The sequence below is a fragment of the Ambystoma mexicanum genome, chromosome 2p (genome assembly GCF_040938575.1).
Source record: "Ambystoma mexicanum isolate Mex_15411 chromosome 2p, UKY_AmexF1_1, whole genome shotgun sequence".
NCBI classification, from domain to species: domain Eukaryota; kingdom Metazoa; phylum Chordata; class Amphibia; order Caudata; family Ambystomatidae; genus Ambystoma; species Ambystoma mexicanum.
In genome coordinates, this window is record NC_090923.1 from 27425987 (window position 1) to 27453337 (window position 27351).

A 27351-nucleotide genomic window follows, 5' to 3' on the forward strand; every position below is an offset into this window, starting at 1 on the left:
TATTTGTGAGATGCCATGTTGTTGGGGCAAGGAAACACCCGAGACATCTACTGATTGACGGGGCAGGGCTGAAAGCTCGGTTCGGCCAGAAGAGTCAACTTGCAATGGAAGAAAGGGGCCTAATTTTGTATTCACATCATTTTGTAGGTGGGTTTGACTAATTATTACTGTTTTTGGATTTTCCACTAAAGCAGAGGTCTTCTCCACATTAAAACCCTTAGTTACCATGGAACTTACACTGTTCAAAGGTTCGGTAGAAGCACCGGGTATGTCTGACATGTATGATTTGATGGATGTTCTAATTTCCTCTCTGAGTACCGCTAAATTCACTTGACTCAGAAGCCCATCACTCCCACCCGTGGGTGGCCTGGTCTGTATGTCAACTTGTCCCACATTACATGGTCCTACACCATCGGAGTTATTATCACTGGGGTCAGTATTATTTAATGTTTTTGAAGAATTAGTGCACCGTGCCGAGTCTTGGGCACCCATGCCAGCTGCAATAGTGACCAAATCGTCCAGGGGCCCGTAAGGCATGAAGGTTTGAAGAGCTTCCTTGGGGCCTGATTTTACCAATTTGTCTTTTCCAAGTTTTGCAGTTTGTTCACGTCTAGAAAGGGCTTTAATGAACTTACGGCCTGCAACCTGGGAACTGGCACCTCTGCCTTTCGTAAATAGTTTTCTGGAGGCAGTGGGCAGCGGGTCAGTAACTACCGCCGATGTTTTAGTTAGATTCATTGTAATAGGTTTAGATGAAAAGAATGTATTGTTTGGCAATACTGTGGTAGGCAAGGTCTCTTTCTCCTTGATCTGGCCATCAGGGTCATGGGTAACTATGCTATCAATACATTTGCTGAGATTGTTTTTAACTGTTTCTCTATTGGATATAGATGGATCAGATTCGGCAACCATTTGCCCGGCTGGTCGATTACAACCATTGGGATCTACCTCACACAGACTTCGGTTATTTTCTGTTTCAGACAGCACACACACTTGTATACAATCAGCATTCATTATGCTACATGAATCAGGCCGATAGCCTTGAACAGTCTCAACATTGGACCGCAAGGTCACTTGCTCGACAGGCGGTTTTTGTGAAAGCACCGCTATACCATTACTGCATTGCTCTAGTAGGATGGTTTGATGATTGAGGTTACCATCTAGTACTTCGTAAAGTTTCGCTAATGCAAGCAACGCAGTATTCATGGCGCTAAGAGTATTATTAAGCGCCGGGGCTTCTGGAAAAGAAAACCGCTTGGAGCAGTTCTTATTAATGAAAAAGTCAGACTCTTGATGGGGTTCCTCAAACCTTGTCCTTCGAGGAGTCGGAGCAATGAAAGAGGGCGATTCATCAATACAATTGGAGTTAGACATTTGATTATTGTCTGGGGGGGTTTGGTGACAATTTTCAGTAGGCTTCACCCCTCCTCCAGAATTGCTTACCTGGATTTCTGGCCCCATTGTATTATCTGACTGTAATTGAATTAGATCCCCAGTATTTGAACAAATGTACATAACATCAGCTAAGGGAGAGCTCGGTCCTCCCGAAGTGTTCACAAATTCCATGACTTCCATGACTTCCTCATCAATTTCCCCTGGTCGAACAAGCTCCTCATGGACAGCACACAAACAATGTTGGGCTGCCACTAAGCAACAAAAGGGCTCCAACATTGGCTGCGTGCACACAACAACCTGGGGCCGGGACTCTCCACCACCCTGAGGATCATCCAGAGTACAGGCTGTCACAAGAGTCAAATCAGTCACTTCGCTTGAAAGATTGGGGGTTACATGCACATCAGCGACAATCAATGTACTAGGGATTTCATTCATATTTTCGACTTCAACAACACCAATGGATTTTACATGTGTGCTAGTAATGGACAAAGGTCCAGAACTATCACTCACACTGGCCTCAGCCAACACGCTCTCTAACCCAGTCTCCGAACATAATGATTGTATTGGGGTCAAAGGTGGCGGAGGACTGGTTAACACACGCACATTAGACCCACTCTCTAGGCTGGACACGGTGTCTTGGGAATAATACAAACGAATGTCAGATGAAAGTGATATTGAGCGCTGGAGATTATGCTTTTTGCGGTTTAGTCTAGTATTAATTTTGTTCGCTGCCATTTCTAAATTAAATAATTGGCCAGGATTAATTACAGGCATGCCTGATGTTAATTTGAATTTTTTACTGACCGTAGTTGACATAATATGTTGGTGATCAACTAATTAGGCAGAGCGAGAGAACAGCCGCAGCACGCTTGCACGCGAGACAGCAAGACAGCCCACTCAGCAACCACTCTTGCTAAACGCGCGCGCTAAATGCGCAGCGTTGATGGTTTTGAAGAGGTTGCTGGGAAAGGGGCAGGCAGGAAGTCGAGAAATGACCCAAAAACCGCCAATGACATGGACTGGTTACACAATGTACTATGGAAAAACAGAAAAATAAGAAAAATGAGCCACTATTCACTGAGTAAAGTCAATCAATTCCTTAGTAGACCCTTTTAAAAACAATTTGTACCAAAGTTCCAGTTCCACAGAAGCAAACAAAGTCCAATCCAAAATCGATCTTTGCACAGGACACAGGACACAGGAACAGCGTGGGAGACAGCAAGACAGCCCACTCAGCAACCACTCTTGCTAAACGCGCGCGCTAAACGCGCAGCGTTGATGGTTTTGAAGAGGTTGCTGGGAAAGGGGCAGGCAGGAAGTCGAGAAATGACCCAAAAATCGCCAATGACATGGACTGGTTACACAATGTACAAAGTTCCAGTTCCACAGAAGCAAACAAAGTCCAATCCAAAATCGATCTTTGCACAGGACACAGGACACAGGAACAGCGTGGGAGACAGCAAGACAGCCCACTCAGCAACCACTCTTGCTAAACGCGTAAATTTGATTACTGCAACGCACTTCATCAAGGCACCACCCAACGCAACCTCAACAAACTGCAGATCTCCCAAAACAATGCTATCAGTGCAGCCCTCGATATTCCTAGATCGGCGCACATCACTGACACTAGAAAGAGCTTACATTGGCTCTCTATTGCCCAAACAATTTCTCTCAAATCACTGACTCTTACTCATAAATGTGTCAACAACCAGGCCCCTATCTACTTAGCCTCCCGCTTTTCTCAGTACATCCCCTCACTGACTCTAAGATCTGCCCAAGCACACTCACTTACAATTCCCAAATACAACCTACAGACTGCCGGAGGTGTCAGCTTCCCAGTCCTCGCGTCCAAACTTTGAAATTCCGTGCCATTGTCCATCAGAACCCTCCCATCCGCCACGCTATTCAAACACAAAGCCAAGCTCTGGCTATACTCTACATCCCACCTGCTACCAGCCCAAGCCACCTGTTCCACTTCTTCTGTACTACTGGCACTTTCTGCTTGTGAAGTTAATATGTTTTGCCTGTAACCGTATCAATGCCATTTTTGTACCCTTGTACCTTAAGATATGCACCTGTGAATTTAATATTTGCCTGTAACTGTATCAATACCATTTTTGTACCCTGTGCCTTAAAATATGCACCTGGTTGCACTCGGGCCTAGTGCGCTATACAAATAAATAAAATACAAATACAAATACTGAAGCAGCTATGTAACAGTAACTTTCACGGGCTGCTCTTGCCGGTATTCAAACCGTTAAACATGGTTGAAACACTTTCCAGCTAAACAGCTCCACTTCTCGGAGCTCGGGATGAACTCCCTTTCCCAACCTTTGTACTTCTCCTTCACAATGTTCGCCCATCAGAGACCTTCACAATCGCATAGTATTATCACCCCCATGCATGACCAATCTGACAGCAGGGTCCTTATTATTCTCACCTTGCCAGACACCTTCACAGCCACACAGTATTCTCACCCCTATGCGTGACCACTCTGCCAATAGGGTTGGTTTCTTAATCTTCGTGCCTCTTTCACTTGGTTTCGCAGAACGAGCTCTCTGCCACTCTGTTCCTCGTTTCACAAAAATGTCCATTCACTTTCATATTAGCCTTTTGGGATCTCTGCACGCTCTCTTTCCCTCGTGCCCTGACCTTCGATGGCTTAACACATTTTGTTTTCATTATTCACTGTTCTGTTATCTTTCAAGAAGCGTTCAACAACGCGCCTTCACACACGGCACCACTCTTACTTGGTTTCTCATTGGTTCCTCCGCCGGCTAAATACATTCAAGCTTTCCATTCAATGTCTTTATTCTTGAACGTCTAACCTTGCGTGTAAAACTGTAGCTTTCTACAATCGTGTGCATCACAAACCGGGCTCACCCTTTCTTTGAACTCACCGGCTGTGATTGCTTTCGCACATCTCATTTTCAACTTGTCGAGGTCAGGGTCTTGCCCAACTGCCCCTCAGACACTCTCCGACAGCCATGCGGCCCTGGGGAGGAAATGAGCAGCCTGCTGGTGCATCGAGGAAACGGCCCCTTTGCTCCCTTCTCCAAACTCTCCTGGCTTCTTGGAGACACAGCTCCCTCACCAAGCATTCTCCTGCCTCAACTCGCAGCCTGTCAGTGTTTCGGTGTCCCATTCTCCCTGGCCTGGTTCTCAGCAGCTCTCTCTCAGCTGCTCCTCCGTCTCGTCATCCAGCTTGCCTTCCTTCGTGGCCCCCGTCTTCCTCTATGTCTTTCCCTTCTCCACCTTTTATAGTTTGATAACGGTCTATGAGTTTCAGGTGCGTGTGATTGTATGCCTGACCTTGCCTGGCCTTATTAGAGGGACATGGCCAGTACATGTTACAACTGGTAATCTTCCTAGTCTCAGACTTCCTCTTCCTCATCTCAGTAGTTGGGCTGATTAGGGAGTTGTAGTATCCCATAAAGGTAGATGGAATATAAGGAAAACAACGGTCAGGAAATGGGAGATACCATGTCTCACCTTTCGGTACTGGTCCCCCCTACCCCCGCTCCCCCCGAGAACCCCCTACCCAGGTGCTCCTCCCTCGCTTGCCCACCCACAGGATCGGGATCCAATAGCGATGGTCGCTGGTCACCTGAATAAGGGATCCCGGGGACTGAGTCGTGAAAAACCTTCAGGTTCTTCACATACCATTCCCCTATGCGATATGGATGGGAATGCTGCACAGGGGAACTCTGAAAGGAAATCCACATTACCCTGGTCTTTTTCCTTTTTATGTTCCACTGTGAAGCAGTAAGGTTGTAAGTCCAGAAACCATTGAATAACCAGTGGATTTGATTCTTTTTGCAGACTTATCCATACAAGGGGAGAGTGGTCTGTGATTAATTTGCATTTTATTTCTAATAGATCGTACTTGAGATGTAGGATGGCCCATTTTATAGCGAGAGCTTCTAACTCCAAAACTGAATAATCTTTCTCCCTAGGAAAGAGCTTTCTACTAGCAAATAGTATAGCGTGTTCTAAGATGTTAAGACTTTGTAATAAAATGGCTACTAATCAAGTCAGGGAAGCATCTGTTTGGAGAATGAACGTTTTGGAAAAATCTGCCACTTTTAAAATGGGACTTTGACACAGGGTTGGCTTTAGGTTTTTGTAACATACTTTACCCTCACCTCTACACTGAAGTTGCTGTGGATCTGTATTTTTAAGTTGATCCGTCAGCCTGGAAGTTTTGTTTTAGAAAAGTTTGGAATGAATTTACTAATAGTATCCCATTAATCTCAGGAATGCTTTTAGATCTCTTTTGGTTTTAGGTGTCGGTGCTTCATGGACTGCTTTATCTTTTTCCACTTGGGGTCCGTTCTACCCTACCATTCCCTCCGGAACAGCCTAGATGTTTAATGACTGAAAAGGGTAATGACTGATAGTCGTCTTCGAAGACTAAGGGAGAGTAGGAAGATTTGGCAGTCTGGGATTTTTGGGTGTGTCTGAAGTTAACAGGACATGATTGTGAATACCCCATAAACCTCTAAGTCGTGGGAGTCCTTGGCCAATCCGAGATCTCAGAGGTGGCCATGAAGGTTCTTGTTGCCAATTTCCCAATGAGGAATATGAGGAGATTGTGAGTGAATTGTATGTATTAAGGTGGATAAACTGGGGAAGTCTCTTGCAATAATAACTTCCTCAGGGAGATCTGGTATGACTGCTGAGGGTATACCAGTTTAAATGAGGGGGACTTTTAGGATTGCTGAATTTTTATGTAGGAAGTGAAAATGACAGACTCAGAAAAATGTTGCGCCGTTTCATTGGCCATAGTAAGAGTGGGTTTATTCAATTGTAACACTGATATTTGTAATAAGAGAAGCAAGTAATTAGTAAATTGTTTGATGGTTAATATCTCTATTACTTCTGGCAATGTCTTTTTCCCTATAGCATAAAGAGATGGTTTCTTTATTCTTTCGCCTAATTCCAAGGGAGTTTCCCTTGCATTTAATCTGATGTTATATATTTATTGCCGATAAAAATTGCTAGTCTGACCTACTCTTAGCAATAGACCCTCTTTAATATTTTCAAAGGTGACATTGTATTGAAGATTAAGTAGCTGATAGGAGGTTTGGAGCGCACCTCTCAAGAAAGGTCCTAGATGACATTTTAAGATGGTCTTCTCACCTAAACTGGACTGCCAACCTTTCAAAAGTCTGCCTTTGTAATATCATTGTTGAGATACCTTGTGGAAGGTGGGGTTTTGTTTGTATAGTGATAAGCTGTTCTAACCCAGTTTGTAGTTGGGTTTCCGCTTGTAATTGGTGAGTGACTACATGAGTTAAAGCATCTTCCAGGGATGCCATGTAGAGATGTGGTGTTAAAGTTTGACCTGATTAGCTTCCTGATTCGGAAGAAAAAAGGGATACAGCTCTTTCCTCCATGTCAAGCTAAAAAATAAATCTGATCCTTCGATATCTGGATCATTTTTGTGGATGGAAGATTGATTTTTTGAATCGGGTAGGAGAGCCCTTGAGGTAGAGGGTGAATTATGTCCTGAAAGCACTTGTCCCGCCAGCAAAGTTCCCAAAGCACTAGGTTTTACATATGCTTGAGGAGCTCTTTTTTATTTTTTAGAATATGGTCCCGCTGATGGAGTTGATAAAGGGAGATAGGAAAAGTATCAAGTCGTAGTTGAGACTGGAAAAACAGATCCTGGTCTCAGAGGAATATGAACCTGAAGAAAAATGTATTGGTTGATAGTCTGTACTCTGTCTGAGTTTTCAATATTGATAATGATCTTTTCCCCAGTTGGAGGTAGCACAATTAGTAACATGTGTCCCTCAACTTGTTTCAGTTGAGCTGTATGTGAGGCAGGCATGGTATCACAATAAGGAAGAGACACAAGAGGCAACAACTTTATTACGTTTGACTGGGGTGGAGACTTCCTAATTGGCCCTAATTCTATAATGGGAGTCGCCTCGACCATGAAAGTAAAATAAAAGGGTCCAAGTCAGTCAAACAAAGGAAAAGGTCTATAAAACTATACTTGCCCTCACGTTTCACAAAAAACAAAGTGTGGAAAAATTGATAAAAATAAAGGGTTTATTAAAAGAATGTCAGAATGGCAATGGAAGTGGCTCACTCCCTTCCCCAAGTTCATTTCAATGTGGTTTGTACAAAGTGTCTTCAAAGTGGATAGTATGCACAGTTCAAAAGATTCACAGTTCTCCTCAGTGGATTCTTGCGGGCTTCCCTCTCCCGGCTTCACAATTGTCAAACAAACAGATATTCACAAAGTTCCTTCTGAGTTACTTTCACAGGCGGCTCTTGCCTGTCTTCAAACTCTTAAACATGGCTGAAACACTTCCCAGCTCCATTTCTCAGAGCTTGGGGAGAACTCGCATCCTCTACCTTTGTACTTCTCTTTCACAATGTTCACCTGTAGAGACCTTCGCAAACCACCTAGTATTATCACCCCTATGCGGGACCAGTCTGACAATAGGGTTGGTTTCTTAATGTTCGTGCCTCTTTCACTTGGTTTCGCAGAACGGGCCACGGTTCCTCATTTCACAAAAATATATAGTTCATTAGGACGGGCCCACGGCCACACTGTTCCTAGTTTCACATTAATTTGCATTAACTTTCACATTAGCCTTTTGGGATCTCTGCACACTCTCTTTCCCTCATGCACTTTCTTTTGATGGCTTTCAACACATTTCGCTTTCATTATTTACTGTTCTGTTAAGCGTTTAACAACGTGCCTTCTGACACAGCACTGTTCAATTAGTTTGTTTCTCTTTGGCTCTCCTGCCGGCTAAATACATGCAAGCTTTCTATTCAATGTCTTTTTTCTTCAATACGTAACCCTGCATGGAACAATGCAGCTTTCCACAATTGCGCGTATCACAAACCGGGCTCTCCCTTTCTTTGAAAACTCTGGCTGTGATTGCTTTCACGCGTCTTTCCAAATTAAACGCATCGAGATCAGGATCTTGCCCACCTGCCACTCAGACAATCCCAGGCAGCCTCGCTGGTGCATGGGGGAAAGGGACTAGCTGGCCGTAGCTCCCTTCTCCGAACACTCCCGGCTTCTTGGAGACACGTCCCCCTAGGCACGCTTTCTCCTGCCTCACCTCGAAGCCTGTCAGTGTCTCTGCATCCCATTCTCCTTGGCCTGGTTCTCTGCAGCTCTCTCGCAGCTGCTCCTCCGTCTCGCCATCCAGCTCGCCTTCCTTCTTGGCACCTGCCTCGCTCTCTGTGTCTTTCTGTACTCGACCTTTAGTAAGGCAGAGAAACTCTTCTAGCAATAGAGAGAGATGGGCCTTTTCTTTATAATGTCACTAAAAGAAACTCAACATTTCCAGAGTGTGTTTGATTCCTGCTTTCGACCCGCCACACTCTTCAGATATATTTTTGACTAGAACTACCATCAGACCCAGGCAGTATATTCAACAGTGAGGTGTCACAGGAGTCATAGTCCAAGATCTAGACAAGCGCAGGTTGCAGACCTCTGGTCTAAACCATCTCTAATTTGTGTTGTGTTTGAGCCATTTGTCAAGTTCAATTTTGGGGCATTTCATGGAGGCAGATAGGCGTGAGCTTCAGTAGATTAAACGGTGGTTGGCAGGTAGGGCACAATCCTGTGGCACTGAAATGGCAGGAAAATATTGGACAGCGGCAGAGTTTTTAATCCCAGTGTGGGACAGGCCCTACGTTGTGCATTGCGGGTTGGCGTAGATGTGGTCAAATGAAGAGGAGTGGGGCCCTCAGATGCTCAGGCAGTGCATGGGGCTGGGAAGACCAGAGCAACCCCTCACACTCCCTCTAAGTTGAGCTCAGGGATGATCGGCTGAAGGAGGTGAGCAAGGGCAGGGAGGGCGTGTTGGAGAACCCGGCCAGCGATGGCGAGTAGGGTGCGCCAGTGGTGTCCTGGACACCACCTCTAGCATTTATGACTGCACCAAACAGGGAGATACAAGAACAATCCAAGCGGGTGGTGAAATTGAGGACCGAGCGGTGGACGAACTGAAGGAGGCACCAGCGCTGAGGTGGCATCAACATGGTGGTGAGGGCAGGGGGCTAAAAGCAGATACAGAGGAAGGACCAGGAGCTGCGAGGATGCGGTATTGGCCACCCTGCAGGGGTTAAGAGGAGGATGCAGCATTGATAATGGTGGTCCATTCTACCCACTAAGGGGCCGCAGCAGCCAGGGTGTTAGTGGTCTTTTTAGGCAAAAGAAAGGGTTTGCGTCCCAATATGCTTCTTACGACAGAGAAGAGAAACTAGAAGTAAGTTGCCCGTCCATGGATTGGCAGATGGAGGTTGATCGGTCCATTTAACATCTCCTGGAAAAACAGCAGTGGTGCTGGGGAGATACCAAGTGGCTGTGTTTGAGGTTGGCGGCTTTAAAAATAAATAAATAAATAAAAAAAATCTATATAAGGCAAGCGATTGGACTACAGTGTGTGTGTACGGGAGGCAGAAGGGGGTTCTGAGGAGCGTGTACTTTGGTGCAGGAAAGTGGGGTCAAGTAGTGGGAAGCCCATAGAATGGCAGAGAGAGGGGTTGGGGGGGGGGGGGACAGGCTCTGGTAGCCAATGTGGAAAACAGGCTTTCCCTCAGGATAAAAGCCTGTGTTTCTTGCAATGTGATTTCCTGGCGCTTCACCTGTGGGTGCTAAAATATAGGAAGTTGGGCAGTGCTGGACTGGCCCACCGGGACATTCCCTGATAGGCCTTCGGGCATAGGGCCTCTTTTCTTGCTTGGGGGTCTTGGGGTAAGGATAACATTATTTTGGACATTCATTCAAGAAAAATAACAGGCCAGACTGGGTGGTTCGCCAATAACTGGCTGCTGCATACTTTTCTGCCAGTGGCTCACACCTGCGCATTTGTGAGGGGCATTGCATCAACCGCACAGGCCCTGCTGAGCTGGCATCACACATTGCCAGAGCGCCCGTGCCGACAGGGCGCTGCTGGCTCTGCTCGGCTGCTGGCTCTGCTCTGCTGCTGGCTGAGTGCTCGCCTCGACGACTGAGGCTGAGCTCACGTGCTGCCATTTCATTGCCGCGCCCATGGTGATTGGCAAATACCTCTCTCTCTTAGTCTGCGTTTCTCCCTAGCTCTCTGCCACACTGCCTCCCTGTGCCCCTCTCTCTGCCTCCTTCCCTGTTTGTTTCCATCTTTTTCGGTTTCTTGCGAAGTAGCTTTATATCAGACTTCGTCTTTCTCACTGTGTCTATATGACGGTTCTCTCTACTTGCACACCCTCCTCTCTTACCTTTTCCTTCTTTCCGCTTTCCCATCTGCATGTTTTTGCCAATCGCCATATTTTCCCTCCCACTCCCTTCACTGTCTCCGATGCCAAGACTTTCCCAGAAGTTGTAGATTTTCGACTAATATTTTCGTTTAAATAAGACTAGGCACGCAAAGGTAAGATGGGGCGTCAGATTCAGGGGTGCGTGCGTGCTGTCAGGGTTCCGGTCGCAATTGGGAGGGGTGCTAGTAAGCAGTGTAGCGGGGTGCAGGAACAGTTTGCAGGGCTTCACACACACGTGTACAGGAAAGATGATTTTTCCCATACATGATACCCATGTGGAGGAGGTACTGGGAATAGTTTCGGGGCACCCTACGCCCATCGGGTTCCTGGCCTGCTTGACGGGGGTGGGGAGGGTACGCATGCTGTTTCCATGGCTGGAATGAGTGCGTGCAGGTGTTCTCCCTTCCCAGCACAGGAATGGGAAGGAATGGATTAGGGATGCCTGTTGTCTGGGCACCTTTAATACCGGATGAATTTGTTATTCCCCCCATCTGCAAAATGTGGACCGCCCCAGGTCCCTCTATCATTAAAGATATATTTGAGAGTTTATGAACATATTCAAAACAGGACTTTTTAATCCCAATAGGTTTAAAACATTCTTTAAATGCACTCACTTTGACTAATTTCATTCAACTTTTTCTTGGGGGGGATAGTCCCATTCCCCTCATACTAAGGGTTGGGCTTAGGCGCTGTGTTGGCACGTTTGGCATAATGTGGGGCTACTTTGATATTTTTTTTTCCAGGGCCACTTCGGGTACCTAGTCCGGCCTGAAGTTGGAGAGGGATTGTCTGAAACCTGCAGCAGAAACATGGCTGAGGCGCCGCGTGGCGGGGCAACAATCCGGGGACTGCATTATGCAGTGGACCAAAACGGATGCATAGCACAAGGCGCAGCATCTGCACAATAGAAGGCCTTATGCTCTGTACAAGCAAGTCTCCCAGAACACCCTTAAGTGCCCAGGTGTGGGAAGACGAATGGCAGTGTGCCATCAGCAGACGAGAAGGACGGAGAGGCAAGAACATATAGACACAATATATGGTATCCAGTGATGACACCGAAATGTCTATCGAAAAAGGTTTTACGGAAAAAAATATGACTTTTTGCAGTATTTTAAAAAGATATTTGGGGTGTGGAGTAAAGGGGTTAAAGGGGTGCAGGGGTAGTTGGAGTGGGGTTACAACTAGAAAAAAACAGGGTGCTTAAGGGGAGGGTCCCGCCAAAAACAAAATGAAAATACAGAGAAAATGAATTTGGTAAAATCAGCTTGGTAAGAATTTTCAGTAAAAAACATTTTGGTAACATCACATGGAAGCGTCCACTACGCCACTTAGTGGCCATCGGTGGAAGATCACCTGAGCCACATCAGCACGGCATGGTGGGTGCACAAATTAGCCCAAATGCAGAACTCTTTCTCCAGGAAACTGTCTTCGTCTTAGAGGGCAGTGCTACTTTACGCATACCCGCATTGCCTTGCTAATGTGGCTCAGACTACTGAGAAAGCGACAGGCAGCCCCTATAGCGCTGCATCATCAGAGCCTTACCTCTATGTGGTGGAGAGATTTAAACACAGACAGATCGAAAGGCAGCAGGTGCTCTTCAATGTTGCTGGTTCCAACGAGTCCTCGTGTGCCAGTGATCTGTGCATAGTGAGAAAGAAAAGCGATGGAAAGAGTCAAGCCAGGAGCAAGATGTACTGCATTCCATGGACCTTAACACAAGACAACATGCAAACCTTTGCCCTGTGATGAACCACAGAGACCCCAGAACATCCCTGTACAGCCAAGACCTGCTACTCATTACCAGGCACCAGGCACCGCCCAGAAAGCGGGAGCTAAGACCTGCTCCTCATTACCAGGCGCCGCCCAGCAAGCGGGAGCTAAGACCTGCTCCTCATTACCTGGCACCGCCCAGCAAGCGGGAGCTAAGACCTGCTCCTCATTACCAGGCACCGCCCAGCAAGCGGGAGCTAAGACCTGCTCCTCATTACCAGGCGCCGCCCAGCAAGCGGGAGCTAAGACCTGCTCCTCATTACCAGGCGCCGCCCAGCAAGCGGGAGCTAAGACCTGCTCCTCATTACCAGGCGCCGCCCAGCAAGCGGGAGCTAAGACCTGCTCCTCATTACCAGGCGCCGCCCAGCAAGCGGGAGCTAAGACCTGCTACTCATTACCAGGCGCCGCCCAGCAAGCGGGAGCTAAGACCTGCTCCTCATTACCAGGCGCCGCCCAGCAAGCGGGAGCTAAGACCTGCTCCTCATTACCTGGCACTGCCCAGCAAGCAGGAGCGAAGACCTGCTCCTCATTACCAGGCGCCGCCCAGCAAGCGGGTGCTAAAACCTGCTCCTCATTACCATGCGCCGGCCAGCAAGCGGGAGCTAAGACCTGCTACTCATTACCAGGCGCCGGCCAGCAAGCGGGAGCTAAGACCTGCTACTCATTACCAGGCGCCGCCCAGCAAGCGGGAGCTAAGACCTGTTACTCATTACCAGGTGCTAGGCCCTGAAGACCCTCGCGCATGGAAACAAGGCACAATCACCATACATTTAGTGATATGACAGACAAGGTTCACTTCCCAAAATCTAGGGTTTATTGCAAAGCAAATATTCTCAGTCGGCCAACTGGGTCTAACGTCTCGCAACGTGTGATCACCCAGACCTCGTGAGACGCAAGAGAGCGAACATTCTACAACAGTATCATATATATAAAAAGACAATCATACAATCTTTTTGTGACACATCAAAACCGCCCATAATGTATCTTCTTGAGCTAGGGCCCGGTAATTGACAATTATGACAATTATGACACATTATGACACGCTTCTTTCTTAATCTATATTATCATGCACTACAGTTAGAATTTCTGAACTTTAGCTTGCGCCGCATCTAGATAGAAATGTGAATCTCAGCATGTGCCTCACCTAGATGGAATCATATAATTGCAATGACAGCAATGCCAACTAACCAACCCACTAACAATGTCATCCCTCTGCATACACCTCTCAAACTCTAACCAAACACAACCACAATCCTTTAAACGCAGAAATCCGCACAAACTACACAACACCGCAACAACAAAACAAACCACACAGACTTTCCCAACAGCACACGACGACTACCGACCGTAAAAACAACCCAAGCCCAGCCAACGGACCCACCGAGCTGAGGCTGCCAATGCACATCACTGCTCTCTTACACTTTACCAGCTTATTCCCACTAACCGACTCCCCCTGCTCCCTTTTTCAGAGCCGCCAGAGCGCCAGGGGACCACTCCAGTGGTGATAGTGCACGGTACAAATATCCTTTAACATTAACAGTTGCAATTTGCAGTAAGCAGACATGGTCCGTTGTTATGGAGATCCCAAAGCAGTTGTTTAGCGAGCAAACTGTTCGTAGGAGAGAAACATTCCAAAGCATGCTATCTTCTGGTTTCTATTCGTGAACTAGGGGTCAGCCTGAACAAAAGAGGGCCCCAAAAGGGGGGCCGCTAGGAAAGTATAATTCAGACCGGCTGGCACCTGGCCTGGTGATTAAATGCCTCTCTGCTTGCCTTCAGGGACTTGTGAGGGAGGAAAACAATGCATTTCTGTACTGCTTGGCATTTCTGTCTGGGCCGGTCTCTCAACATGTAACATGTGGCCTTGCTTCGTCTAAGAGCAGAATGAAATCAAATACATTTTGCAAAGCCTTTTGAACAGAAAGGCAAAGAAAAGCAAATGGCGGATCTAGGGCACAAAATGGACGCTCTATGGTTATGCTGACAATTCTGTATTGGCGATGTAGGGCATATGATGCGATTGGTTTTCAGCCAACATAATTTACCATCTATGCTTAGGTAGGGTAATTTCTGGACTCACACAGGCACCGTTCAACAAGCAGGAGCTAAGACCTGCTACTCATTATCAGGCACCGCAAAGCGCGCATGGGGCTCACACCAGAACCTCGTTATCAGTCGTCGCCCAGTTATCTGAAGCTACAACGGAGAAATCAGGGGCTTAGTTTAAGAGTGGAAAGAGTTCTGCAGTGTGAGATTCAGAAAGAAAAGTCAGCAGTGCGCATCAGCATAGCGTGTAGAGACTCCAGTAGCAGCAGACACACAGAATTCTGAAAGGCAGAGCAATCTAGCAGTTTACAGGAGGAAAGATAAGCAGACTACAATATGTTTAAAAAGAAGACTAAATCAGAACTCAGAAATTGACCAGGACAGCAAGTTAGGTCAAGAGAAACTACCTAAAAGAGACAGAATATTAAATAGATGTAAAAAGTCAAAAGAAACTATAAAGAAGACAACTACAAACACAAAATAGACAAGAGTGAAGAAATCCAGGAAGATATCAAGTGAATCCTTCTATCTAAACCCTTCATTTTGGGAAGATAGTAAGAGAATTCAGAGGTGCTTTCAAGCTCTAAGAGGAGGCAGACAGATAACCAGGAGGAGAGTAGTTCTACAGAAAGAGAAGGGAGAGCAGGAGGTAGGAAACTCAGTTATTAACCTTCAGTATTTGGTTTCTAGGTCTACAGCTTTCTATTGGAGAACCAAGGGAGGGTGTCATAAGCAAAGTCCTGTCATTTTTTGTTTATCCACTTCACATTTCTCCCCAGGGTTGTTGGCTCAGCAGTAGTCACCACCACGCGTGAAGTCCACAACCTCGTAGAGGTAAGCAGGGTTTATCTCAGCCTCTGAGGGATCAACAGCTGCAACCTGACAGTATCGAGCCCTGCAACATCAGCCTGGACAAACTAAGGTGCAGGAGTGAACGGGAGAGGCAGGAGGTCGCCTGGGCAAACCATTGTGGAGAAACCCCACACCCCCTTTCAGATCCTGGGAGCCCTTCTTAACTAACGTGAGGTCATTCCCTGCCCACTCCCTAGACATATATCCCTCGATAGTGAACCAAAACCTAGACCTTCTTGCCATTACAGAAACCTGGCTCGCACAAGCATCTGGCCCTACTCTAGCACTTGCTACACCAAAGTGTTTCACCAAACTGAGATGTGACCGCCTTGCCCCCCGAGGAGGTGGTGTTGCAATCATTTACAGGGACACCATCCAAATTAGACCGTCTCAGACTTCCACCTATGAACATTGCAAACATCAAGTACTCAAACTGACCAATCCCCCCACAGACTCCATCACCCTGCACATCCTCTACCGCCAGCCAGGGCCCATCGTGGGTTTATAGGAAAATCTCACCCACACTCTAGGCAATATCAAACCTATCTCCAGAGTCACATTCTAGGTGACTTCAACTTAGGATATCTAGCTAGACCCTTCGGACCCAGCCACCACATCTACAGCCGCCGGCCTTGGCTTCACACACTGCATATCGTCTCCCATGCATGACAAGGATAGAACCCTCAACTGGATTGCAGCCCTCAACAGCCAGATCAAAATCACAACACAACCTGGGCTTGGTCAGACACCATATCATAAAGTTCTCATTCTCTACATTCAAACAGCCACCAGATCCCCAGCCTCCCCTGCCTCCTACCTATACACGTAGCACACGTACAATGGCATACTACCACACAAACGGATCCACTCAGCCATCCAAGCCATCTGATTCATTGCAACTCCACTAACACAAACTGCTGTGTGTGAAAAAGCAACAAAGTCGATGGAGTAGGCAAGAGTCCTAACATTGTTCCCGATGATGTAGGACTGAGAGATGACAGTCATGGACTATGGACCTCTGGCAGTAGAGGGACGCTGGCGCTTTCTGTGAGCAGAGTGTGAGAGGAACGAGGTGAGTGGTGATGTAAATAGAGGCCCTGACAGAGCGGGGTCATATTTAGGATTTTTTTCGATTTCCCCCTTCATAGGGAAGGGGGAATCCAAACAAATAATGACAGGAAAACTGGCATTTCATGGGTCAGTAAGTCATGAAAGGGACCCCTGGAGACAGGGCTAGCTCACGCGGGTAGGTATGGGTGAGGCACCCGGGTTGGGATGGGGATGTGGAACTCATTATATACTGATGACTGACTTACTGGTAGTGGGTTCAGCAGAGAAATCCCAATGGAGTGTGTTATGAGGGGAATTCTAGCGCCCCACTATCTGATCAGGTTCTTACTGAACAACTAGGGTGAGGTGACATATATAGGAGTAGTGGCATCAAGTAAACAAGTAACTGAGAAGAACGCCCCCTCACCCCCCCCCACAGGCACCAAAGATGGACACTTGCATGGGCCTAGAATTAGACCTGTGTCATAACTGGGAATGGTCACAAGTTATTCCTGGCGTGTACTGGGATCACATGACAGGGTTGCCCTCAGGTAGCCCCCACATAGAAGTACTTGGTATGATGTGTAAAGAACCTGTTTTGTCAGGTGATAACCCATTCATCCCGTTATTACCACTACAGCGCTTCCAGGTAGTGGGCCATAGGGCATGGGGGAAGGATTCAGACACAAAGAAATAAAGGCGCTTTCAAGCGAGTGCTTCATCGAGTGCTGCCTCGCTGTCCTGGTGTGCTGCGGTGCCCGAGTGCGTGTAAGAAACGTGTACCTTTATCACGTTGTCAAAACTGATATGATATTGTTTCGTCCTCATTGTATATGTTGGCCTATGCCCAGTCGCTTTGTGAGGAAATCCGCATCGCAAGGTCGTGACCTTAAGTTAACCAAGCCTCCATTTTAGGTTAAAGCCGCCATTTTAGTTTGTCGTGCAAAGTCACCCTGTGGCCTAAAATGGCCGACCTGTGTTCTCTTGTTCTTACTTTAACCTCTTCAACCTCTGTAGGCGAGTTAATGTTCAACCTGCCTGCAGGCTACATGTTAGGGTCATGTAGACCTTGTCCTTTGTTGACCTTGGGATCAGGGGATAACTTGAATCGGCGATGTTAACCTACAAGTATACAAGAACAATAACGCTATTTAAACATGACATGCGAAACATCCGTTTGACCTGCATTGAAGCAAATGTGTAAAGAGTGTAAAGTTAAACCCAGAGAATAATAGTATTTGTTAGTAAATGTATTAAGAAGTAAACCGCATGCACGAGATATGTAAATTAGGAATCAACCTGGCGCGAACCCTAGCCCAGTACATGATTAACTTGTAGGAGGCTGGACATCGTTATGAAGAAACTGTATAAATATGCTGATGTCCAGCTAGCAATTCCTGTTCGCTGCTCACATTGAACCTGCTGGTGGTCTCTGATCTATTGACGGCCAAATAGCTATTTGTGTACCTTGTTTTGTAAACTGTTCAGTATTGCAATAAAGATTCTGGGAATCTTTACAAGCCCGTGTTGGTGTATTTCTCTTTGCCTGGTGTAAAAGCCTTAATATTGTATTTTCTGATTCCACAGATGGCGCCCGAATAGAAGATTGACTTCATCTCGTTGAAGGTTGGCTCAGCTATCGGACCGGGATCGGACAGTGTCAACAAAAAGGCCCCTCTGGACGAGAAGCAAATTCCTCGACAGAACAGCACGATCCGATCCCTGAACAGTGAGCTGTAGCCCGAGACGACGTCTTGACAAGGGTCCATATATCGAGGTGGGTAAATTTGCCGAAATCACCAGACACGTGGGTCCTTAGAATTGTCCTTAGTAACCCGATCGGGCCTCCAAGTCCTTTGGTCAGGTGAATCGTGACCCGATTCTTAATTTAACCCTGACAATTTGAATTTGGCGCATTGTACTCGCGAGCACAATTATTTGACCAGGTAACACCAGAATTCTGATATGCCTGGGAAATTGTCTGCCTGCTTCAGGGCATTATTCCGCACCGACAGACAATCTTTGGAAGATAGCCGTCCCGCACCACAGGAGGGGTCGCCGGCATGTTCCATGTACTGTAAGAAAGGCTTTGGTAGTATAGCATTTAATGATATTTGGCACAGACAGACCAGACATAACTCTAATCTTCGGTGGCCAACCAATGGTAGCTTTGAAATCCCTCGGTTAGAATATTTAGAGTCTGTATTGATAAAGAAACAGGCTAGACCTGCAGCATTTGACGCATTGCACAGTTGGAAAACAGAAGATTTGCAGCAACAAAAGAGTAGAGAGAAACATATGCGTCGACATATGACAAATGCCGAAAAGGCACTGTTATATGATCAAAATAAACAATTGGAATCAGTTAGGAACACGGACAGAGCGTTTCAATTAGGCATTCAGAAAATGTACCCTTCAAAAGATTTTCATACGTCCAATGAATTAACAAACTTTTGCATGAACGAAGGCCCGATGCCTCTGCGCCACCCCGTACGTCCCTCCTCCTGGTGCTTTGCCCCTTCCTGTCGTTATTCCTCCTCCTATAGTTCCTCTGGTCTTCCCTATTGTTCTTCCTGTTGTTCCTCCAGCCGTCGCTCCTTTGCCTTCCCCTTGCCTCCACCTATTGACATTCAGAATGTGCCTACTTCCTCTTCCAAGTGATTCTGCATCACTTTTAGCAGACCAGGGAGCGGGATCAAGGGTTGTGACTCGTAATACTGTGTCCCCAGATAAAAAGAATGAATTGATTGCTTGGGCCAAACATTGTATGGAGAAGGGTGAACAAGCTGATGTTTTTTTCCACACTCGAAAATCTAAAATGTATCCCTGAGAAAAATGTTTTTATTGAAGGGTTAGGAATTCATTTGAGCATAATGTGGAATAGATTAAACGATGTAGATCTCCCACAAGGGTTACGGGATTTGAATACCTTAGCGTTGTCTAGGGATACTGCAGAGAAAGTATATGAGCATGTCAAGAGGATTTTTTTTATATAGGAAGGAGTTGGAAGAGTTACAGAATTAAGAAACTAATGGTGATAGTTTAGGTACTATATTTTTTGCAGAAACGTTTTTTTCCTCGCCGTGAATTGATAGGTGAGGAAGCGCGAATTTGTACAAAGGATGCGATAAGATGGATTTTGGATATGTCGATAACTCCAGACGAAGTATGACACATATAGTCAGTATACGTTAGAAATGCAAAAGAAAGTGATACAGGTTATGGTAGAATACCTGCAGAATGAGTGTGTAAAAAGACAGATTTGTTGTCCCGCAGAATTGTTGAGTGTTGATAAGAGAGCCTTTTCGATTGATACCTCTTCGACTGCCTTAGCACTTGATTTGGCTCTGTTGCTTAGTAAGCGTTCGGAGCTACCTACTTCTCAGTTGCCTATGAGAGAGGTCCCTCCGACATTTGTCCCAAAAGTTGAGATTGCGGCCGCTGCTTTACAAGGTATAGTCGCTGTGGACATTCCTGCACATTATGTATCGCAGTTTGTTCACGTCCCGTTCTCGAGACAGGAAGTGAACACCATAAAGCAATCTATTCCTGATATAAGAAAGAATCCAACGGGGTTCTATAAAGAAATAGATTCGGTCTTATAATCATCGGTATTCACCTTAAGTGATATCGATTTATCATTTCCTGTACTCCTGCCAGTTGATTTGTGGAAACAGATTAGGACTGTAGATGATGTACCTGGGTTAGGAGATACATGGGATAACATGGTTAGGCTCGACAGAGAAAGACCAGCTGGCGAGAGACCGCCTCAAGTGATATTAACTTTGCCTGATAGGATTATTGTAAAATTAAAAACTATAGTTCCTGAAAAAAATCATTTGGGACAAGTTTATGGCCTGTGTCCAAGGAAAGTCTGAAGGTGCTACCGAGTTCTTTAATTGGTTCGAACAGGTATTTTCAGATTTCAGTGGACAAGACTTAGGCACAGAGTCAGGGAAAAGGCTGTTTGTCGACAAATTTGTACGTGGATTGCTGCCTGACATTCAGTTGCAGATTATGTCCTCCGAAAGCACTTGGCAGGCGAAATCTCAATCAGAAGTACTGCATATGGCTCTGTACTATGAAAATCGTGTGAATAATGAAAAGGAAAAACTTGAGAAAAGAAAGGGTGACCTGAAAACAAAAGTACTATTACAACAGATTGTTAGAAGCCCTAGAGGGGGTAATACGCAATTTAGAGGTAAATATGTTCCACAGGGAAGTATGCCCCTGGCTCCGGTAACCATTAACTAGTGTGCCTATTGTCGACAGGAAGGCCACTGGCGCGATGTCCGACCTTGCAGCAAAGGTCATTTGGGAACATGGGTAGATGATCCAGAGGTCGCCCAGGTGTAGGGGGCACTGGTAGAGGTCAGTTTAAGCCAGAATCACAGCAACCTTTTTCACAGGAAAAACAAGTATCGAGTGTGGATAATAGAAACATTTTTGATCACCCCTCTGCCGCGTACCTCTCTGAAGAGCTTCCTTTTGATAATATTCTGTTTCGCTAGGATTGCCCGAAGCAGGATTTGGAACCAACGCCTATTCCCGTTCATCAGAAAGGTCCCTACGTTGAGATGGCGGTGGGAAATAGGAAGCATCTATTTTTAGTAGATACGGGAGCACAAAAGTGTTCCATTGACCATTCACGGGTTCCAAACATTCCCCTGTCAGGGCAATCCAACGTTTCCGTAGGGTTTTCAGGCACACCTGTAGTTTGTCCAGTCTCTTTGCCCGTACCGATAACACTGGGTCCCTTCACGGAGCAGTGTCCATTTCTACTTACTACAAACTGTGAAGAGAATTTGCTGGAGTTAAATTAGCTGAAGGAATTGAATGCAGTAATACATTGCTCCTTGGACGGAGTTCGGTTAACAATTTCACCTCAGCAATCACTCGCCTCTCAGTTTTTGTCTCGACCTTTACCGCCAGAATTCAGTAACATTCCGGAATGCTTATGGGCAATTGATGATAATGATGTGGCATTCTTCAAATTGAACCTGTTAAAATTATTCTGAAACATGGAGTAAAACTGCCTCGCATTCCACAATATAAGATCTCAGTTGAAGGCGAACAGGCTTTGAAATGTATAGTTTCTGATTTTGTGCATCGTGGAGTAATTAAGGAAATTACAGGTAGTTTGTGTAACAGCCCGATTTTGCCGGTGTACAAAAAAGGTGATAATGCGATTCCTTTTCGGTTTATAATTGATTTGCGTGCTATTAACAAAATTGTGGCTCCTCAATATTCCCATTGTATCTGATGTAACAACGATACTAACTATGATTCCGGCTTCTGCCACTCACTTTAGCGTTGTTGACCTCAAAAATGCGTTTTTCAGTATTTCAATACACAAGGATAGTAGGTATTTGTTCGCGTTGACCCTAGGTGGACGCTCGTTCACATTCACTCGTGCACCACAAGGGTACACTGAGAGTCCAAGTATTTATAGTAGAGCATTGAAAGAGCAACTCGATACTCTCGAGTTGCCTACTACTTGCACGTTACTACAGTATGTCGATCTCCTCTTGGCTGCTGATTCTGAGAGTGCCTGTAAAGAAGGCACCATGTTGTTGCTTTGTCATCTAGCAAACCATGGCCACAAAGCTTCACTCAAAAAATTCCAATATTGTTGTCAGGAGGTCGCCTATTTAGGCTATCTCCTGTCAAAGGAGCGAAGAAGGTTGACACCTGAACGAATAAAAACTATTTCTGGCATGTCTGTCCCAAATACGCAGAAAGAAGTTAGAGCCCTGATAGGTATGGCTTCTTACTGTAGATTGTGGATCCCTAACTTTTCCTTAACGATTAAACCAATGCTGGCTTTGACAAAGAAGGGCATTTCTTTGCCATTGCCATGGACTTTGGAACACCAGACAGCATTTCATTTACTCAAAACCGCGCTGTGTTCGGCGCCGGTTTTTAGGAACTCCAAATTATGAAAAGGCCTTTGTGTTGTATGTGCATGAACGTGATGGATGTGCTTTGGCTGTGTTAACGCAGGAACATGGAGGGAAGAATAGGCCGTGCGGCTATTTCTCATCCGCCCTTGATCCTGTTGCATGCGCTTTGCCGAGATGTTTGAGAGCCCTCGCTGCTGCTGTTGCGTCTGTAAAACAGAGCGAGGGGAATGGTCCTGGGTCATGCGTTAACCCTAATGGTACCTCACCCTGTAGATGTTCTAAATAGAACTCAAACGCAACACCTTACTTCCGCACGATTGACAAGATACAAATTGATCTTGTTTGCTCCCCACATTCAAATTCAGAGGTGTTGTGTATTAAATCCGGCTGAACTTTTACCTGTCCCGCAAGATACTGTTGATGGTGACGAAACGTCACACGATTGCCTTTACACTACAGAACAAGAGACTAAAGGTAGAATCAATTTGAAAGATACGCCTTTGAATAGCCCACAAGGAGAGATATTTTGTGATGGCTCCTGTTTCAAACTTCCGAATGGTACATCCACGGTTGCTTATGCCGTCACTACCTTAAGCACGATTGTGGAAACCAAAAGAATTATGCATAATTCCGCGCAGGCCGCAGAAAATATAGCATTAACTCGAGCTTGTGAACTTTCTGAAGGGCTTACAGTAAATATATATACCGACAGTCATTATGCCTTTGGGGTGGTTCACAACTTCGGTAGACTTTGGAAAGAACAAGGTTTCTTGACCTCACATGGCACAAAAATACAGCACGGCGCTTTAATAGTGCGATTACTTTCAGCGCTCGCACTCCTTGTTCAGTTAGCCATTGTAAAATGTACAGCACATCAGAAGGTTACAGATGATATAGGAAAAGGGAATGCTTTCGCTGATCAGATAGCTAAACAAACTGCCACTGATTTTAGTTCTGAAATGTATGCTGTAAGGGAAACTGGAAACGTTTGCACTTTTGGTGAAAGTATTGATTCTGTAAAAGACATTCAAGCAGATGCTACTGTAGAGGAGACCAAGAAATGGGTCGAGGGTGCAGGGAGATTGGATGGTGATGGGTGTTGGGTGGACAATGTTGAAGGAAAATGGTTACTCCCTGACGCCTATATTTCAATCATGGTCATTATGGCTCATGGTCCGACCCATGTCTGTGCGCGTAAATTGACTAAAATGTTACAGTGTATGGGCCAATGATAACATTTTCAAAATTGCGGAGCGCTTTGTCCAAGGGTGCATGGTCTGCTTGCAGCACAATGTAGGAAAAGGTACCTCGACTCCTAGGGGAAGTTTCGCTCCACCTTCTGTTCTGTTTGAGGTCATCCACTTTGATTTTATTGAGATGGAACGTTGCAACAATCTTAAATACGCATTGATCGTCATTTGTGCATTTAGTAAGTGGGTTGAGGCTTTCCCTGTTAGAGATGCAACGGCCATAACCACGGCAAAAACTCTGTTGAAAGAGTTCTTTCCTAGGTTCGGGCTGCCGAGAGTCATCTGGTCGGATAATGGGCCACACTTTATCGCTGCTGTAATCCTACAAATATGCGAAGGATTGCAGATTGATAAACGGTTGCATTCGGCCAGACATGCCCAAAGTGCCGGATTAGTGGAAAGGCATAACGGTATTATAAAGAACAAACTCGCTAAGACGTGTGCTGGCACCAAGTTAAAATGGCCGGACGCCTTACCGATCGTGTTGCTGGCGATGAGAACAACCCCTCAAACTAAGACTGGGCTCTCTCCCTTGGAGGTGGTAATGGGGAGGCCTGCTAATATTTGGGGTATGCCAAAGAGTCGCTCATTGCGGGATGTAGAGAATCTGCTTCCTTCAGATTACTGTAACCAGTTGACTAAAAATCTATTTTCAATTTATCAACAGAGAGGCATCATGTTACGCTCACCTGGCTCCCACAGGGGCATCGATCGGACCCGGACAGCTGCAGTCTTCTCCAAAGTGATGCGTAGTGCAGAGATGACAGACTGGACTGGCCCGCCTAATCTCGTCTGCTTGACCCGTAGAAGTATTCTCCTGCAAGTGGAGTAAAGGATTTCGCCACCCGTGGATTCTAGTAATGGCACCCCACTGTTCTCCCCACTAACCACTTCCAATATTCCCTTTCGGTAATCTCACCTTATGTTTTTAAAGGATGAGCTCTCCATCCTGCGTGGAATGCAGGGGCGCGTAGATACCAGTTACTTCACTGGTTCGAAGGCGTTGGAAGAGTTCCGGATGAATATTGACTCCGAGGTTCCTGGCGAGAACCCGTAAGTATAAAGTCCAAAGAGTTCAATATGTCCGATGTTCACTCTTGTCCCATTCCCTTCTTGTGTTGCAGACGGGTCCAAGAGAAGATTGTCTTGTGGCAGCTGATGGCGTTCATGTAGGAGTCTGTATTACCCAACACTGTCCGGTAAAAGTTGCGTGTATTTAACTTGTTGTTTTCTCTCTCCTTACAGGTGCGGCATAAGAGGTTGCGGGATGTTAAAGAATAATGCCTCCGGTGGTAAATCAGGTAAGTCTATGGTGGTAAAAAGAGATTGTATTTGTTGGCTCTCTCGGCTCACCTTATATTTCTTTGTCCCCTAGATGCTGGAGTTCGGCGAGGAAAATGATGGAGGCAGCGCCAAATCGAAAAATGCTGTGAGGACTGGCGAGTATGGCGCGGCGCTGCAGCTGGCGATGCGATGCGTGCGGAAATAATGTCTTTTCCAAGATCGAAGACGTGATGGATTCGAAATCAGGTAAGGAATTAAAATAAAGTATGTGTTCTATCCTTTCCTTCTTCTTTCCTCTTTTTCTAGGAGCTCAGGATTTGAGGCGGGCGTGGCAGAAGACTGGATGCTGACTGCAGGCACGGTGAGTTACGCTGCTGGATGCAGAATTACGCGAAGCATGTGCTGCTGTACGGGCGTGGTTTAAGTAGCCTTCAAAGAAGTCCCAAGTAAGAAGTTCCCCCAGAACCACACCCGAGTAAAAAATAGTCCCTGAAGTGAAGTAGTCCCATTCAGGCCTCACGTTGGCTTGACTTCATTGCAGCAAAAATATAGACGGCAAAAAAGCATCTACAAGACTTGGTCTGAAATGTTATGCCGATTTGAGGAATATGACCACGAACGAGATTGAAATTTGCTTCTCCCAATTTTTCGAAGGATGCATTGTATAAAAATGGTTACGTATTTATGTATCTAGGCGCTAGTTACAGGAAGGAACAGTGATAGTGGAGAAAGGGTGAGGCAGAAGGGATAGGAGGATAGTTGAATAGCAGAGTTTTGATATGCTTTCTTCAGACATTGTAGGCAGGTTTGCCTCTCAGATGTTGGGGAAGCTTGTTGCAAAGTGACGGTGCCCAGACTGGGCAGCTGGATCCCCAAACTTTGGAGCACTTGATCCTTGGCGTGACAAGGCAGTGTCTGTAGGCAGTTCTTGTAGGTCTTTCTGGGTCATGTTTTTTTAGTTTGTCCGCAAGACAACTTGGTGCATCGTCTGAGAGACATCGGTGGGTGAGGGAGAGAATTTTGAAATTGATTCTGTCCTTAACAGGGAGCCAGTGGGTTGCTTTCCTAGCCGCTGATATATAGTCCCGTTTGCCAATGTCAAGAGCAGCTCTGAGCTAATTGTTTTGGGTTGTTTCTAGTTTGTGAAGGTTCTCGGCAAAGATGCCACAGAGTAAAGAGTTACAATAGTCAAGTTTTTAACCTACAAGTGCTCGGGCAACTTCCAAGCGTTTAGAGGTAGCGAGGAAGGGTTTTCTAGAGTTGATCAGTTTGATGGTGTATCCGGACGCAGATGTAATGTGGATGACCCGGCAGGTCACAGTTAGGGAAGAATCAAGGTAGACCACAATGGTCTTGACCGAGGGGGCAATAGATATCGTGTGGCAGTCAATTATGAAGGATCTGTATTCCTAGGGTAGATTCTTTAGGCGAGCAGGGGGCCCTATGAGTAGGAGTTCAGTTTTATCGTCGTTGAGGCAGAGGCTGTGTTTGGCCATCCAGGATTGGATTGTTTCGTCAATTTTGTTGATTCTGGGTATCTATCAGGTGGTCGCCGGTGAGCGGTATAAAAATGTGGGTGTTGTCTGCGTAATATGTGTATGATATTCCAAGGGTGTTGAGATGGTCGAACAGCGGCTTTGTGTACACGGTGTGAAGGGTGGGGGACACGCATGAGTCTTGTGGTACAACACAGGAGTTTGGTGTGGGAGAGGCAGTGGCCTCCCCAGCAAATACTCTAGAGGATCTGTTTGACAGGAACGAGGCGATGCATTTGGTAGCTTCGGGGAAGAAATAGGCAGCAAAGGTGAGGGCTTGGCAGAGGATCTTGTGATTAACAAGGTCAAATGTTGCTGAAAAGTCAAGGAGTAGTAGCAGGGAGAGGATGCCCAAGTCATTGGCAAGGTCAAGATGTTTTTTTTAAGTCCAGGAGGGCTGTTTCAGTCCCATGCTTGGGACGAAAGTCTGACTGGAGGGAGCCTAAGATATGGTGTTGTATTTGTAAATGGCCCACTCTGTCCATGATTCTGAGGAGGAAGGGGACTGTAGTGATGGGACGGTAGTTCGTGGGGCAGGCTGGGTCAAAGGTAGGTTTTTTTCAGGAGCCGTGAATTCCAAGATTCCTTCAGTGCCGATCAGACGGAGCAGGATGTGAAGGAGGAGTTAATGATTGATGCATTGAGAGGGAGTAAAGGTTCAGCGCATTCTTTGACCAGGGATGCTGGGAATGTGTCCCCCCCCTTACAGTGGGATGGTTTAGGTCCAGAGATGGTGTTTGCAAGGCTGTGTTGCTGATAGGTTGGAATGTAAACAGAGGGATGTCATCACGAGATCGGCATGGTGGGTGGCAGGCCGTTGGTAGAGAGGGTTGTTTAACATGTATTTTAGATTGTAGCTGTGTGATTTTGCCTGTGAAGGTGTCTTAGATTTGTCACACCATGCATTGTCTTTAAGGATGGCATCCGGGAGGCAGGGGGTAGGGGGTTCTAACTCCCGGAGGATGGAGAAAAGTTATTGCGTGCTAGATC

The 27351-nt window shown here is 46.1% G+C and overlaps 1 protein-coding gene across 6 annotated transcripts in view; it reads right to left on the bottom strand.

The window, feature by feature from the left end:
• Positions 1–27351, bottom strand: part of NISCH (nischarin) — a 441586-nt gene that overhangs the window by 303668 nt on the left and 110567 nt on the right. For all 6 annotated transcript variants that reach the window (XM_069643185.1, XM_069643184.1, XM_069643187.1 and 3 more), the window contains one exon: positions 12214–12309. In XM_069643185.1, the coding sequence (XP_069499286.1) occupies positions 12214–12309 (96 nt within the window). The remainder of the gene's footprint in view (positions 1–12213; positions 12310–27351) is intronic.